This window comes from Plecotus auritus (assembly GCF_963455305.1).
Source record: "Plecotus auritus genome assembly, chromosome: 1".
NCBI lineage: Eukaryota > Metazoa > Chordata > Mammalia > Chiroptera > Vespertilionidae > Plecotus > Plecotus auritus.
Window position 1 is genome coordinate 116,927,735 of NC_137770.1, and position 16,140 is coordinate 116,943,874.

General features: G+C 53.4%; 1 protein-coding gene across 1 annotated transcript in view; it reads right to left on the minus strand.

The window, feature by feature from the left end:
- Positions 1 to 10,919, minus strand: part of CCDC33 (coiled-coil domain containing 33) — a gene marked incomplete at both ends in the record, with an annotated part of 97,087 nt that extends 86,168 nt beyond the window's left edge. The window contains 2 exons of the mRNA XM_080654407.1: positions 7,078 to 7,241; positions 10,902 to 10,919. Coding sequence (XP_080510533.1) covers positions 7,078 to 7,241; positions 10,902 to 10,919 — 182 coding nt within the window. The remainder of the gene's footprint in view (positions 1 to 7,077; positions 7,242 to 10,901) is intronic.
- Positions 10,920 to 16,140: the final 5,221 nt, after the last annotated feature.

Sequence of the window (16,140 nt, forward strand, 5' to 3'; positions counted from 1 at the left end):
GAGCATAGAGGGACTGACATTATGGGAAAGTCAGACCACACTGTAAGCTTGGGAACCTGAAGGGGAAATAAGACCCCAGATTCCCAGGTCCTGTGCTGGGCCTTCTCCTTCACCATGTGCCTCTTCTGACAGGCATCCTGCTGGGAGAGGGAAAGAGCCTGGGCCTCTGCCAGAGCAAGTGGCCAGTGGCTAGATGGTCATCTTCATGTGCTCCACTCCCACTGGCAGCCATGTGACCTCAAGTTCCTTTATTGCCTGGGGCCTTGGCCTCCTTGGCTATCACATGGAGCCAAGACAACCTGCCTCCCAGGGCTACCACATTAGAGCCAGTGTGTGGAGAACCAGGCCCCTGAGTGAGCACAGCCATGATCACTGCCACTGTCACGGTGAATAATGATTAATTTCTTTTGCTGAGCCCAACCCTCTGGCTGCTGAGATAAGCCTGTGAGTCATGCCAGGCCTCCGTCTACTCCACCCAAGTCCCTGCCCTCTGAGGCCCTTTGGCCAAGGCCTATGGCCAGACAGGGGATGGTGTGAGCAATCCAGATCCTAGCGGGGAAGGGTGGGGGTGGGCGTGGTCCTCAGACTTCTCTGAAAATCTGGCTTAGGGCTCTGATGCAACAGTCCCCTTCCAAGTGGGCAAATGCTGCATAAGGATCAAGGCAGGGATGAGGTGGAAAGAACCTTTGGATTCTGGAATCCTGGATCCTGGCTTGGTTACCTACCAGTTCTGTGACTTTGGGCAAGTCACGGAAATGCTCTGAGTCTTAGTAACCTCATCTGTAAAGGAGATAATATTTCACCTAGCTCACAGGACTAAGCAATAATGAAATGATGCAAAACACACACAGATGCACTGGGGCAGGTATATGGTAGGCACTAGATAAATATAACCTTTCTCCTTCCTCTCTTACCAGGACCTTAGACAATTGTCCTACATCAATACCTTCTTCAGTTAGTCACCAGGGTGTGATCAAGGTCAGTCTCAGTCTGGGACCAGGGTCAGGGCTCTCAGGCTCATCCAAGAAAACCAACAATCCTTTGAATATGACTAACTGACCTGATCTGTGCCCTGCCCCTCCCACCTGGGCCGGGGCCAAGCATCTCCATGTGCACAGAGGGAGCAGCCCTTCCTCTCTCAGTACTGGCTCTGTCCCTGCTCATTTGCTCTGGGCAGTAGGCAGTCAGAGAAGTAGCTACCAACTGTCAACTCAGCCATCCAACCTTTGGCCAGTGGTCAGAATCTCACAGGCTGTCTCCTGGCTGGCCCCTTCCCCACACCCTGACCTCTTGGGCACCCCCACCTGTCAAGGTCACTGCCTTCCTGGTCCCTGCTGTGTTCTGACTGGCAGGTCTCTCTGTGCCAGGATGGGAGGCAGGTTCTAGGCAATGCTCAGGGACCAGGAGCCGGGTCCAGACCAGTTAGGGGAGACCTCAGGCCTGAGCACTGACCCAGCAGATCTGGGTGTGGAATTTGTCTTGGGTAGTAAAGCTGAACTCCTGTTCCCAAGAACTAAGGCTGTTTCCCAGGCCAGAGCACAGTCTGGAGCAGCATGGAGGCCAGCCCTCACATCCTGACCACGGCAAGATTGAAATTGAGAGAGAAGCATGGACTGGCCTGAATTCACACAGGGAGTCAGGGGCAGTGGGCCACACTCTGGGTTTTCCTGATCCCATTCTGGCTTTTCTTCTTTGCCCCGAGGCTTTCTTCTGATAGGTCTTACATGCCCACGGTGAGTGCTGCTAAGGATACCCTCACCTCAAGGATATCCCTCACCTCCATGTCACTCTTTACCAGTCAGCATCTCCCCCATTTGGCTGTGCCATCTCCACAGTCCTTTGAGGTGGGTTCCCAGGTGAGGTATTCAGGCACTGAGAGGTGAAATAACTTTCCCAAAGTCACAGAGAAAGCTAGAAATGGGGCCAGATTCACTCATTCACTTGTTTATTCATTCATTCAATATTTGTTGACAGCTTCCTATGTTCCAGATACTGTGTAGGGATGGGATGGTAAGCAAAACAGACCTGGTGGTTGCTTATGGAACTAGTGGGGCACAATGGGGGAGGCACTGAGGAAGAGTTAGCCAATCTATATAATAAAGAGCCAGGGTCGTAACAACTGTTACTACTGAAGGCTTGACCAGACGGGAAGTCAGTGCTGGGTTGCTGTGGCGACCCAGCACTGACTGCCTAGGGGGCTGCGGATCAGGCCCGGAGAGAGGCCTGCAGAGAGAGAGGTAGGGTCTGTCCGTAGCCTCTGTGGCAGCAGTTGATCCGAACTTGCCTCTCTTTTTCTCCTGGCCTGGCCAACAGCCAGGCCTCCATTTCTCTCCAGGCCTCCACCAGCGCTGCTGATCAGCCCCGCCTTTCTGATCAGGCCCCATTGATAGGCCCAGAGATGCTGACTGGCATAGAAACTGACCAATCAGAACCAAATTGGCCGGCAGAGGAGGGCAGTTGGGGGTGAGACCAGGCCGGCAGGGGAGGGCATTTGGGGGCAACCAGGCTGGCAGGGGAGGGCAGTTGGGGACGAGATCAGGATGGCAGAGGAGGGCAGTTGGGGGCGAGATCAGGCCAGCAAGGGAGGGCAGTTAGGGGTGATCAGGCAGGAAGAGGCAGTTGGGGACTCTATCAGGCCAGCAGGGGAGGGCAGTTAGGGAAGGTCAGGCAGGCAGGCAGAGGCAGTTAGGAGAGATCAGGCAGTCAGACAGAGGCAGTTAGGGGAGATCAGGCAGGCAGAAAGGTTAGGGGCGATCAGGCAGGCAGGCAGAGGGGTTAGGGACAATCAGACAGGCAGGCAGGTGAGTGGTTAGGAGCCAGCAGTCCCAGATTGTGAGAGGGGTGTCTGACCGCCGGTTTAGGCCCATAGGGATCAGGCCTAAACTGGCGGTCGGACATCCCCTGAGGGGTCCCCGATTGGAGTGGGTGCAGGCTGGGCTGAGGGAACCCCCACTCTGTGCATGAATTTTGTGCACTGGGCCTCTAGTAATCACAAAAAGTGAAACTATAATAAGGGGGGAGGATTTAGCCTGGCCTGGGAAGTTTGGGAGGACTTTCTTGAGGAGGTGATGACTAAGCTGAGATCCAATGAGGGGAGGAGGGGAAGGAAGAATGTTCTGGGGGAGGGAGTGTGCAAAGTCCTGGAGTGGGAGGGAACAGGGTCTGCTCAGAGAACAAAGAGATGTCTGGAGTGGCTGGAGCAGACAGAGTGAGTGTTTGTGGGGGGGTGGAGGTCATATTAAGGGGCCAGCAAAGACTCACCCATGCTGGGTCGGGAATCCTCTTTATTCTGGGAGCAATGAGAAGCCATTAGAGGGTTCGAAGAATGAGTTCCTTTGGTAGTATGGTACCATGGTATCAAATAGTAACCTGCCTTTGAAGGGGGTTTGAAGAGGGGCAAGTACCAAGAGCAGAAGAATAATGTAGTAGCCTAAGGTGGTGGAGCTGATGGAGAGAAGCAGCAAATTCAAGGTACGAGAGAAATGACATAGCTTGGTGATGGACTGGATGGGGTGAGAGAATGTGATTTGATACCAGGATGGGGAAGAGATCATGTGGAGAGTATAGAGAAAGAAGAGCAAGCAAGGGCTGAACCCTGGGGCAGGTCAACATTTAGTGCCAGGAAGAAGAGATAAAGGGATGGTGCACAGAGAGGAAAATAAGAGAGGGAGCATTTTGAAAACCAGGAAAAGAAAGGGCTTCAAGTAGAATAAGTGGTCATGAGGGGTTAATGCCCCAGAGAGATCACAAAAGGTGAGATGATTGTTGGATGTAGGATCAGGCATGACGGTCACTGGTGACTTTAGAGAAAGCTGTTTCAGTGGAGAAGTGGGGTCAGATTGGAAGCAGGCCAATGGCTCAGGTGGAAAGAGGCAGAACCTCAAGATGAGCCAAGTGGACCTGTTGGCCTAGAGCAGTGGTCGGCAAACTCATTAGTCAACAGAGCCAAATATCAACAGTACAACGACTGAAATTTCTTTTGAGAGCCAAAGTTTTTAAACTTAAACTTCTTTTAACGCCACTTCTTCAAAACAGACTCGCCCAGGCTGTGGTATTTTGTGGAAGAGCCACACTCAAGGGGCCAAAGAGCCGCATGTGGCTCACGAGCCACAGTTTGCCAACCACGGGCCTAGAGGATGCATCTTATTACTAGACTAGAGGCCCGGTGCACGAATTCATGCAGGGGTGGGTCCCTTGGGGTGGCCTGTGGGGATCAGGCCCCAGTTTGTGTCCCCAGGCTTGCAGCCCCACAGCCCTGCCTGGCACTCCGCCATGGCCTGGCACCACCCCCTCACCTGCTCCACCATCCTGCCTGCAGGGCAATCGATCAGGGCGGGTGTGGGGGGGGAAAGGGGGCTCCACCTGGCTCCCTCAGTGCCTGGGAGTTGAGTGGTGCTCCCCCACTGGTCGCCGTCTGTGGGGCGATCTGTGGGGCAATGGGGGCCCCCACTCGCACCCACCTTGTCCTGGTGCTGCCCGCTCACCTGCTCCACCATCCCACTGCAGTCCCGCTCTTGTTGGGGGCCCATCAGGGCCGGCAGCCCTCCACTGCCACCCGCTGCCGGTGCCACATTGCTGACACCCGCCATGTTCCGCACTGCCCCCTGGTGGTCAGCGCATGTCATAGCTAGTGGCCAAACTCCCGGTTGAACTCCGAAGGGGACAATTTGCATATTAGGCTTTTATTATATAGGATGGCTCAAGGCTGAGCCTGCATAGTGGTAAAGCGGCCACATGCCAAACTAGGGATGTTCCTTCTTAGGACCTGAGCCCTCTCCAACTCTCCTCTAGTGGGCTAATGAATGAGTAGCTTGGGTCCTTGTACTTCAACCCCAACTCCACCTCCTATCACCATGGGCCTGCCTGCTGGGGATGCAACAAACCAGAGAGGAGGACAGAACTGGCAGACACAGGAATCCCCAGTGTCCCCCCTCCAATCTGAGATGAGACAAGGTGGGATGGCAGAGAGCAGGAAACTAAGCCAGGAGACCAAGCTGAAGGCAGCAGAAAACACAGGCAACAGAAAGATAAGAAAAAATATTTTGAAAGAATATGAAATTATGTGTTTAATATATGTTAATATGCTATTTACTATTAGTCAATATATAAAATATATGTAATATATATTTTAAGCATCAAAATACTCATCGTGAGAAAAATAAAAACTTAAGTGGACTAAGTAATGCTCATTGCAGGTGTGCATTGTATTGTTTGGAATCAGACTTACGGGGATACCATGTTCTTCCCAGGGCTTAGGGCTTCTGAGGGCTTGGTCCTCCCCCCTGGGGTTCCTGCCTGGAGCTGGGGGCTCGAACTGAAGCCCTTTTCAGGTCCCACCAGCTGGGCCTTCCTTCTCTGAAGCCCTCCCTTTGATTCATTTGCATCTCATTAGCGCCTGCAGCCGCCAGGAGGCCTGGAACGTAGCTCCCTGCCCCCTCCCTGGGTGGAGAAGGGTGCTGGCGATGCGCTCCTCCCGCCCCCACACCCCACACCCCACACCCCACACCCGAGTTCCAGCCCAGCACAGTTCCAACTGAGCGTTCCCATGGCAACCGGGTGAAGGCGCAGGTCGTGAAGCCTGTGGAGGAGCAGCAGGCCGCCGAGCTTCCTCCGCCTCCCCCCTTCACACCTCCCCCACCCCCTCTTCGCCCTGCCGCCAGGCTGGATTGGTGATAGGCAGGGCCTCAATCTCCCTAGATGATGGGCGATAATTGGTTTATGGAAATAGCTGAGCAGAGACCACAAGCTCCCCACCAAGCCCTCTCTCTGCCACCTGTCCTTCCTCTCCGCAGAAATGGAGCTGGGGGAGGAGGGGGGAGGGGAGGGCCTGGGAGCTGGACAGGTGGGGATGGGGCTTTTGAGACAAGCAAGTGTTTCACCTGTTGGTCTCCAGCCCACTGTCTATCCTTCTTTCACTCTATGGGGTGCAATAGTTGTTATAGTAACCTGGTATTTGCTTCATTTGCTCTTTGGCCTCTAAGTCTGTGCTTAGGCTTATGCTGGGTGCATTGTCAGAGAAATGTTCCCTGTCCTGGGAAGCCCTAGTGCGGGGAACAGAGGAGCAGCACTTTTTTACATAAAGTGCATCTGACCAGTTTGATACTGCCATGGGCCTCCCAGAAGGGAGAGCTCAACTTTGGCGGCTGCCAGAGTCGAGGAGGCATCATGAGCAAGGCTTTGAAGGTGGGGTTTCAGCAGGTGTTGGGGAGAAGGCTGGGCAGGCACTCTCCAAAAGAAAATGTGCAGAAAAGCCAATAGGCAGGCACTGAATGAAGCTGTTATTGGTGGAGGAGGGGAGGTGGAGGGAGGGGTAGCAGAAGGCCCTGGTGGCTTCCAGTTTCTACAGAAGGGGCTAAGGCTAAGCGATGGCAAACATGGGCGGTGGGGGGGGGGGGGGGGGCGGGGAGCACTGCATAGTGCTTTATAATCAAGATTGAGCAGATGTCCAACATCCATATGGAAGGTTGGCTGGATGGAGACTCTGTAGCCCTTTGATGCTATTCTGAGAGAAGTGAGGTCCATGAGATTGGCAGCAGACATGGCATGGCAGGCCTCGCTCGGATACCAAGCTATGAGAAGTGTGTACCCTGACTGCAGCTAGCTGGAGGGGATATGGCAGTGCATTAAAAGACAAGAACTAGAGAAGTCCCTGTGATAGAAATGATCAGAGAGTAGTGGGGGCCAAGGAGGAGGATGGTAGGATGGGGCACCCAGAGTCTGGAAGAGGTAAGGCCCAGGACTTCTCCTTCCTTTGACCACCCTCACCCCTCACTGAGCATAGCCCAGGCCTCTGCATCCAGGGGCCCTGCACCTAAGGTCAGGTTGTGTCCAAGCCCAGGCCAGTTAATTGTGAGATCAAGGAGTGGCCTGCCCTTTCCTCCCTAGCCCTGGTGAGCAGCTTCCACGCAGCAGGAAGATGCTAGGCCTCACATTTGCAGAGTCACCCCAGTCCCTTGGCATTCCCTCTGGGTATCACAGCCCCAGCCCCAAACCTTTGGGTGCTCATATTCTAAATAACCATACTGGTTTCTGCTCCAGTGGACACCAGGCCCTGACCCACTCTCAGCAGCTACTTACACTACTATGTATGGCCACGGCTCAGAGCCATCTTTGCAGGCAGGGAGGTTGGTGGCCCCATGGAGAGTGACTGTGATAATCTCCTTATTAGAAGGAGACAGGTGGCTGATGACAGATTCCACAGTCTGGGTGGTGTTTGGGGAGTCCTCTGGGCCCTTGGCGACCTGTGGAGAGAGCCAGGGCTGAGTGGCCTCTTCTTACTGCCTCCTGGTAACTCTTGTCCTCTCATATCTCCTCTCCAAGTAGCCGTTTCCCTCTGTCACTCCCCTACCCAGTCTGGAACTACGGTTCCCAAAGGGGCAGTCGTCTTTGACCCCATTTTCTCCCCACCTCTGCCCCACAGCCCACACCTCTCCCAGTTTCCCTCCTGCCTCTCCCCAGGTCCTGGGTCCATCATTTCTTGCAGAATGAGAGAGGCCACCTCACCTTTCAAGTCCAGTCCCACCTCTAAGCCCTTACTTTTGCAGGTACCCTGCCTATAATTCCCAAATCCCTCCTGCTTTTGAGCTCCTAGCAGTTGACCTTCTGTCTCTCCTGTAACCCCACCCCAGTCCACCTCAGGTTCCCCTGTGCACTGCACTTTACAGTTTACAAAGCTTATCCATGGAGCCACCCAATGCCTTAATGAAGATGAATGATTTGTCTGTGCCAGATGCCTGGTCTATCTTCAACCCAGAGAACCCCATGGACCAGGAAGGAGGACAGAGGTGCCTACCTCTCTGATAAGTGGCCTCCACATGTGGCCTCCTGGGCTGGTTGCCCCAAGCAAACTCATATGCAAGGGCTCAATAACTCAATAGTTTGTGGATTCATGGCCCAAAGGACCATGGTGATGAGAGCTGCTGAGAGGAGACAAAAGCTACAGCTTGAGGCAGTCAGAGAAGGCAGCTGGGAAGAAGAGGCCTTAAAGGGTTGGGAGAACACACAAGGATGAAGCAGGGAGGACAAGCGGGAAAGCAGAACAGATCTGAGGCAGCTGAGTGGGAGGGGGCGGAGCATTCTGAGGCCCAGGGCAGGCTCAGAGTGTCTCTGGAGGCTTCAGGGAGTCAAAGGATGTGGCAGAGCCGGGCATTTATGGGTGAATAAACAAGAAAGCAATTAAGAATCAAGTAAAACACGGGGGTGGGGAGAATGTGGACCTGGGGCTGCTGTGACTTGGGGTATCTGGGTCCTCTCTCTGCACTGAACCACTGACTCTCTCCCTGTGCCTGGAACTGACATTGACACAGTTGACCCAGATTAACCTGGCAGAAGGCCACCCCCACCCTTCCTCTATCTTGCTTATTAATTGGCACCAGCTGATGTGAGGGGCCTTCTGTCTGGGAGAGAGGAGCAGTGGACCTCTTCAGGTTGGAGATGGGCGCTAGGGGGCCACTGGGAGCTGACCCTATTATCTGGAAAACTCAGCTTATCAAAGCCTGCGTTTCAGGGCAGACTGGTAAGGTGGGAGAGTCCTCAGAAAGGGAAGGGTCTGTGGAGACCATTGAGAACAATGATCTATTACATAGTGGGGAGACTGAGGGTCTGGTCCTGGGTTGGCTTTGTGCTGTAGCAGCCCTGGCAGGGTGGGTACTCTGGCTCTGTCCTGATAAGTGTCAGGAGAGCTGGGTTAAAATCCCAAATCAGGCATTTTCTGAGAGCCATTTTCTCCAACTGGACAATGAGGGCTTGAACCAGCCTTCCTGGAACCCACCCAGCTTCCTATGTGATGGCCCAGGTTTCCCACACACTGTTTCCATTTTGAGCCTGAGGTCCTAGGCACTGTGGCTCCTGGTTTCTGGAAGCCTCTAGGCAGAGGGAACAGGAAGAGCTGTTATTGCATTCAGTTCTCACAACAGTGGTGTGGTGTGACCACAAATATGAGCCCTGCGTTACTCCAATCTGTCAGCATGTCCTGCCAGACCTGCCTTCAAACCATGTCTAGAATCTGACCCCTTCTCATGGTCTGCACTTCCAGCACTGAGGTCCAAAACAATGGATTTCTGTATTTGATTCTTAATAGCTTTCTTGTTTCCCTCTGCCTCTCTTCTACCCTGCCCCACCTCACAGAGCAGCCAGAATAAATCTTTACAGATTTCAAGCCGACTACATCACTCCTCTGCTCAAATCCTGCAGCAGCCCCTCGTTTCACTCAGGGCCTCACAGTACTGTAAGGACCTGGGGGCTCTGGCAGGGGGAGCTGACCTCACCTCATCCCGAGGCCCTTGGCCACTCACTCAAGCCACCCTAGCCTCCTAGAGGTTTCTCGAACATACCAAGATGACTCCTGCCTCACCGCCTTTTCCCTGGCTGTCCCCTCCCTGGCCTGCTCTTCCCTACATGCCCATCCCTGTGGCTTGCTCCCTCACTTCCTGCAGGTCTGACTTATTATCCAAAAGGCCTTCCTGGTACAGGAGATCCTGGCCTAAGATGACTAATTAGGAGGTGAGAATCCTATCCCCAGCTCCAGAAGTGCCAGACCTACAAAGAGATCCCTCCAGTTCTTCTGACTAAGGCAACCCCCACCTCAGGACCCAGCAGGCCCTATCACTGTCTGAAGGGTTGTTGAGTTACCTCTCCCCCTCCCCCCTATTCCTCTTCCAGGCCAGGATAGGATGAGGGGGAGGGAGGTCAGCAGAAGGAACCCCTGCCCTGTGGAGGGGGGAGGGGAGGGAACAGCCACAGAGCCACCTTCCATCATAGTTTGAGATGCTGCCTTTCCAAGGTTCCACCCTCACTGCTACCCCATAGCCCCTCCCCCCTCCCTACACACACACTCCCCAGCAGGTTTCCTGTTCTGGTTTGGTGGTGTAGAAGCAATATACTAGCTTGGAGGTCCAGAGACCTAAGTTTTAGCCCGGCTCTGCCCCCAGCTCTCTGCAAGACCTCTCTGAGCCTTAATTTTCCCACCTGGTCAATGGGTAAATCTGGAATGGCTTGTAATGCAGTCTTCCCAGTAGTTAGCCTAAGCTTCCTGCAATGAGATCAGGAGAGTCAACTAATATCTCTCCCACCCCCAGATTCCTAGGAGCAGCCTACGATGGTGGCCCCAGCACCCTTGTTGCTGTGGGGGTACAGGGCCTGTCAAAAGCTCCCTATGGCCCCAGAAATGAGGGCCCAGCTGAATGGCAGTTGCCTAAGAGCTCTCACGGACTACTTGGCAACCCCAGAGCCCAGCCAGGCATTTTGCAGACCAGACCGTAAGTTGTGCCTCCTCCCTGTCCTCTCTATCCTCTGCCTCTGCTGTGCCCCGCCTTGGGAAGTAAAGCTTGCAGGGGTTTGGGAGAGAACGGCTTGTGCTTCACTCTGTGCATGAGGCCAACTACCAGGTGGTGCCTAGTGCTGAGGCCTGCAGGCACATGCCCACTGGGCAGGCTGAGCCCAGGGCCAGGGAGGCCTGGGGCCAGGGAGGCCACGAGGGGTGGCGGTGAGCCAACCTTTCTGCCTTCCCTGCTTCAGGACCAATGTCCTCTTTCTACCCCCATCCTTCCTGGCCTACATTGGAGAAATTATCAGGGAAAGAAAATGCATGTGCTGAGTTACATGTCAGGGAGCAAAGTAAACTGTGTGTGATGATGAAATCTCCCTCAGTTTCAGGTCCCATAGACCCATCATGGGGGTGAGATGAATGAATCCTGGGGAGGGAGTTCACTTTCCTGAATATACTTCCTGTAGGCTGACGGCAGAGCTGGGTACTTACTATTAGCTTACTCTCCATTGGTTAACCCTCCAACACTGCTGGGGTGCAGATAGGGTCTTGGTCAGCATACAAAGCAGCCCTCTCGGCTCCTCTACCATGGCCTGGCACACAGCTAGCTCAGAAGGTTCTAATTCTAACAACTTACCCTCCAGACTGTCGGCATTGCCCTCAAAGCCAGGATTAGCCTGCAAATGTCCCAAGGGACCCTGGGCTGCCCATTTTGGGATGTATGTGCTGTGGGGAGGAGACTAGGGTGGGAGTAGGAAGACTGCACCAACAGAAGGAATTAATGGCTGGTTGCTTCAGCTTCCAGGGCTGGGGCTTAAATTGGCCCAGGTGGGGAGACAGATCCCTCTGTTCCTCCAGATCCTGCCCCCATGCCACCCCTCTTCCCCAGCAATCTGGGCAGCAGGAAGCTCAGGTCCACCTCCAGAACCGCCCTGCATCTGAAAGCCAAGGGCCAGAGGAGGGATTGCTGGACTGGGAGACATGAGATCTGGCTGCCTCTGATCAGTAATTTGGACAAGTTATTAGACTCCAGGGGCCTCAGTTTCCCCAGTTGTATCACAAGGGCTTTGAGTTAAAAATGCTTCCTCACGTTCCTTCTAGTTTCAGCTTCTAAACTTGCCTGGGAGTCATAGTGGCCATTAGGCTCTTTCATAGCTGAGGAAGCAGGCACTGGGACTTGGGACAGAAAGCTCTTGCACTTGCACCAAGGCGCACAGCGAGCTCGTGGGCAGAGTCGGAAATGGGAACAGGGTCTGGCTGCCTCCACTCTCTGCTGTTCCTGCTCTGAGCTCACCAGCCTTCTTTGGATGTAACCTGCTTTCCCTGGGCCACAATGTATCCATACACCCTCAGGCTCATAACCCAAGTAGCCAGTACTCATTGGTACTAGCAAGAAGTTGTAGTGTTTGGAGCAGGAGAGGCTTTTTAAAAGATGACACAAAAGTCAGAAATAAAGAGAAGGATTGATAGATTTGGTAACTAAAAAAATCTATACCAGCTTCTACAATGGTCCAAATTTCACCACAATACAAAGAAAAGACAAACAGGAGAAAATTCTTGCAATTTATATTAATGTATGAATATCCCTAACACACAAAGAACTCTGAAATCTATAAGCATCTCCACAATAGAGAGGCATGAGTGGAGGATTCACCAAAAAAGAAATATGAATATGTAATACTATATATACATTATGAACATCCTTAAAGGGGATTCTGTTTCCTAAAGCTGTGAGCCAAATAAATCCAGCTCCTCCTCAGGGCACTCTTTCTCCCACCCACATGTCCTGAATATCCCCTTCCTCCCCCATTCAGCTCAGGTGGGCAGGTGGCAATGAGCTTCAGGAACCAGTTGGCAGCTCAGGGCCCCCAGGTCAGGCCAGCCTGGTGCCTGGTGCCCAGTGTGTGACTTACCAGAAGGAGGCTTAAAGGGGAAGGGTGTGATCAAAGAGAGGAGCCAGCTGTGGGTAGAGGGCACCAGGAACCACAGACACCAAAGTCAAGGGTAATCTATATATATAAAAGCCTAATATGCAAATTGTCCCTGCAAATTGTCCCTGCAGGAGTTTGACCGGGAGACCGATCGCTGCTATGACGTGTGCTGATTACCAGGGGGAGGTGCAGAACAAAAGAAGGCCCTGATCGGCCCAGATTGCCGGCCAGGCCTAGGGATCCTACCCGTGCATGAATTTTGTGCACCGAGCCTCTAGTAGAGTATAAACCACATTGGGGCATGGGCACTACTAGCTATTTGGTTCATTTGACTTAAGAGTATAATTGCAAAGAGGAAGTTAGCAAATACCTGTGTCTTGGTCTTAGTTCTTTCTGTTATCCCTGTTGGTAAGTGACACAGTCGAGGGCATGGGCTCAATCGTGCCAGTTAGCAGAAGGTAGGGGAGCCCTGACATGGAACTATTTGCCTTTCTTCACACTGAGATTCTAGTCCAGGCAGGGTTGTGCTGCTCTCTCACAGCTATTTATTAAGCACCTACTATGTGTCAGGCACTATTCTGAGTACTGGGGATATAGCAGCGACAGAAAAATTCCTTCTTCCCAGGCATTGGAGTCCCTGTGACCTGGGGCGGGGGCTGGGCCAGGGCTGGGAGGGTGTGGTAGTGGGGCATGGACACTGCAAGGGTAGCAGCCTGGGAAACCCCTGGGAGATCTTGGAGAGTGATGGTGAGCTATCTCCTTGGGCTCCCTGAGACTCCGTGACCCCAGCAACGAAAAGGCAGAAACTCCTTTTCAGGTTGTGGAGGGTGAGACAACCAATTCAAGCTACATTTCACTCTGGGTCATGGGGAGACAGGCAGAAGTCACCAGGTAAGTGTAGTAGGGCTTGATAACACTGAGCACGCCACCTTTCAGATCCCACCTGGCCCAAGTATAGGACACCTAACCTGAAAGAGCCACCGAGATCACCTCAGTCCCCATTTCACAGCTGTGAAGACTGAGACAGAGAAGAAAATTATCTGTTATGATTTAGGAAAAAACACACAAGGGACTTGGAAGAAAAGATGAATTCATGTGGTGCATGGCCCATGCCCCCAGGCCTCACCTTTTTCTTTTCCCGGCCCATCCTCTTGGGGGCAGCAGTGTAAGGCTTTGTTTAACAATCTCAGAAACCAGGACCTGGTGTTGGTGGGAGATCAGGCATCAATCCTGTCTGGGCACCTTAAAGTCTTTTGGGTGGTGAATGGTATAGAGCATCAGTGTGGTCTTAGGGGTGCTATATACTGGTCCTGAGACCTCAATGGGGAAGGGAAAGAGGGAGTTGGGGTGGTGGGGGCAGGAGTATGGAGTTTCCTCAGCAGCCAGACAGACTGTGAGTGAAGATGCCGTGGGGAGTCTGGGGCATGGCCAGCTGGCCAGGGGTCAACAGCTGGGTAACTGGCTCCTGACACCCCCAGGAAGATAAAGCCAGGGGTGGCCCTCTGTCTGCTCAGACCTGGAAAAGCAGAAAGCCTTTCTATACAGCTGGGTCACCTGGGCAACACTGTGTGATGTCATAGGGCAAGGCAGAAGTCACACCGAAGTCCAGGTACAGTGGTGGAATCAAGAGCCCTTTTCCCTATTCCTGGAGCTGTGTCCTGCCTGCTCTCTGGAATCCAGTATTCATCCTTCCTGGTCTGGATACCCCAAGCAGACCATCAGTCACTATTCACCAACCACCCTGAGTCCCAGCCCCTGCTGGTCACACTGCAGGAGAGGAGGAGAAGCTGCTCCCAAGGAACTTGCAACTTGGTTGGTAAGACAGCTATTTCTTTTAAGAAATCTGCAGCCATCCTGCCTCTTTGGGTGTCCATAGCTTTTCATTTGTTTACTAGTAAACAAATAAAAAACACAACGTTCAAGAGAATGGTTTCCACTTGGAGTGTGGGTAGGAAGGTAGGGGAAAGAATTGGGAATAAGTAGATCTGTTACTGTAATGTCTCTTAGATTGGGTGGTCAGTTAATGGGTGTTCATTATATTATTGAAAATCCTATATAATAAAAGGCTAATATGCAAATAGACTGAACGGCAGAACAACCGAACAACTGGTTGCTATGATGTGCGCTGACCACCAGGGAGCACACGCAGAACATGGTGGGCATCGGCCACGGCCAGATGGTGGAGCAAGTGAGCGGGGGGGGGGGGGGGGGGGAAGGGGGTGCTGTTATGCCCAGATTTCGTGATCCCAAAAGACCACCAGGGAGCCGAGTCCAATGCAAAAGCAAAGAGCCTTTAATCGAGCTAGCTCGAGCTCAATCCCCCACACACACACCGGCGCAGCGGCGAGGTGGAGAGAGAGAGAGCCCCAGAACCCAAACGCGATGATTTATAGGGGGCCTGGGAGAGGTAGGAGGGGTGAGGTAGTGTGGCCTCCGCTGATTGGTCGGGGTCAGGTTGCACATGGGGGCAGGGCACGGCTTACTTTCCTCTTGCATTTCTATTGGCTAATTCAAAAGTGTGGGTTGGGCTCTTGGAGAGGTTCTAGGGCAGGAACCTGACTCCACGAGGTGGAGGACATGGAACAAAGGGAACATGGAGTCAGTCTCTCCCCGCCCTTTCAGTGCCAGACCAAGGTGGGGCACCGGTTGCTGTCATTGGGGCGAGCTTCTGGTGGTTACTGAAAATTCTTTGCTCCCACGTGCCCAGGACTCACACCTGCTGTCGGGCCTGGCCCCAATTGCTTGGTGCCATCAGTGGGTGCAAGCGGTGGCTGTGGGCCCAGATCGCCCCTGAGGGCTTCTCCACCTCCCTCTGCTCCTGTGGGGCGATCAGAGCAGCATCGCTCTGCGCTGTCAGTGGGAGCGGTGGTGGCAGGAGCAGGGCTGCTGACAGGGGAGGAGGAAAGGGGGGCACGGTGGGAGGGTCTGGGCAGGGGTGCAGAGAATGGACCGAGACCCACCCCTGTGCCCACTGCAACCTCGTGGTCCACAGTTCCTTTTAAGGTGTACAAATTCATGCCTTGGACCCTTAGTAAATTATAAAGAGGACCATGTATGGGTCAGCAGTGGATCTAGGATATGGACCAAGGTTTATGACTAATCCACAAGCCAGGTATGGTTCTAAGTGCTTTTCTGTGTGGTGGGATGGCAGAATGAAGATGACTGGCCCTTGGCCTGGAGTGGGTGGGGTCTGTTCCATGGGAGTGAGGTCTGAACTGGACCTCAAAAGATGATCCAGAATCCTGGACTAGCAACAGTGTGATTTGTGTGTACTGGGTGAAGTTGAGAGGTATCTGGGAGACCCCTCTTGCCTGCCTCATTCTTCTGTCAGCTGTTTTATACTCATGTTGAACGTTCTTCCTATCTTCTTTGGTTTGGGGACCAAGAGTAGGCCCACCCTGGCAGCCAGAGGGAGGAGGCCTCCAGCTTCTGGCTCCACCCCTCGACTCCAGCGAGAGAGGCAGGGAGGAAGTGGTTCTCCCAATTTAGAGACAGAAAAACTGAGGCCTCACCTTTGTTAGAACAGAAGGATCTGCTGAAGTCACCCAGACATTTGGGGATGGAAACTGGGAGGCCCACTCCCAGTTTTCCTCCCTCCCAGGCCTGCCAAGGGTGATGCCCTTGGCTCCTGGGCAACACTGTCACAATCCAGCCAGGATTATCCAAAAGGCCTTCCTGGTACAGTCTCCCTAGAGTGCCCCCTTCCTTTCAGTGCTGAAGGCTGCAGCAGCAGGTCGGGACCAGTGCTGCCCAGCGCCTGCAGGAGCCATTCATGGCCAGGTCAGGGCCAGGGCAGCAGGGCACTTAGGGAGCGTACTTTAAGAAGGCACTGGCTCTCAGGGCTATGCTACCACACCTTAAATTCTGTTCCCTAGCCATCTTTCATGCCTCACTGTGGCTCCTGCCATGCCCTACAGCTCTCCCAGCACCTAAGCAGCCTCCCTA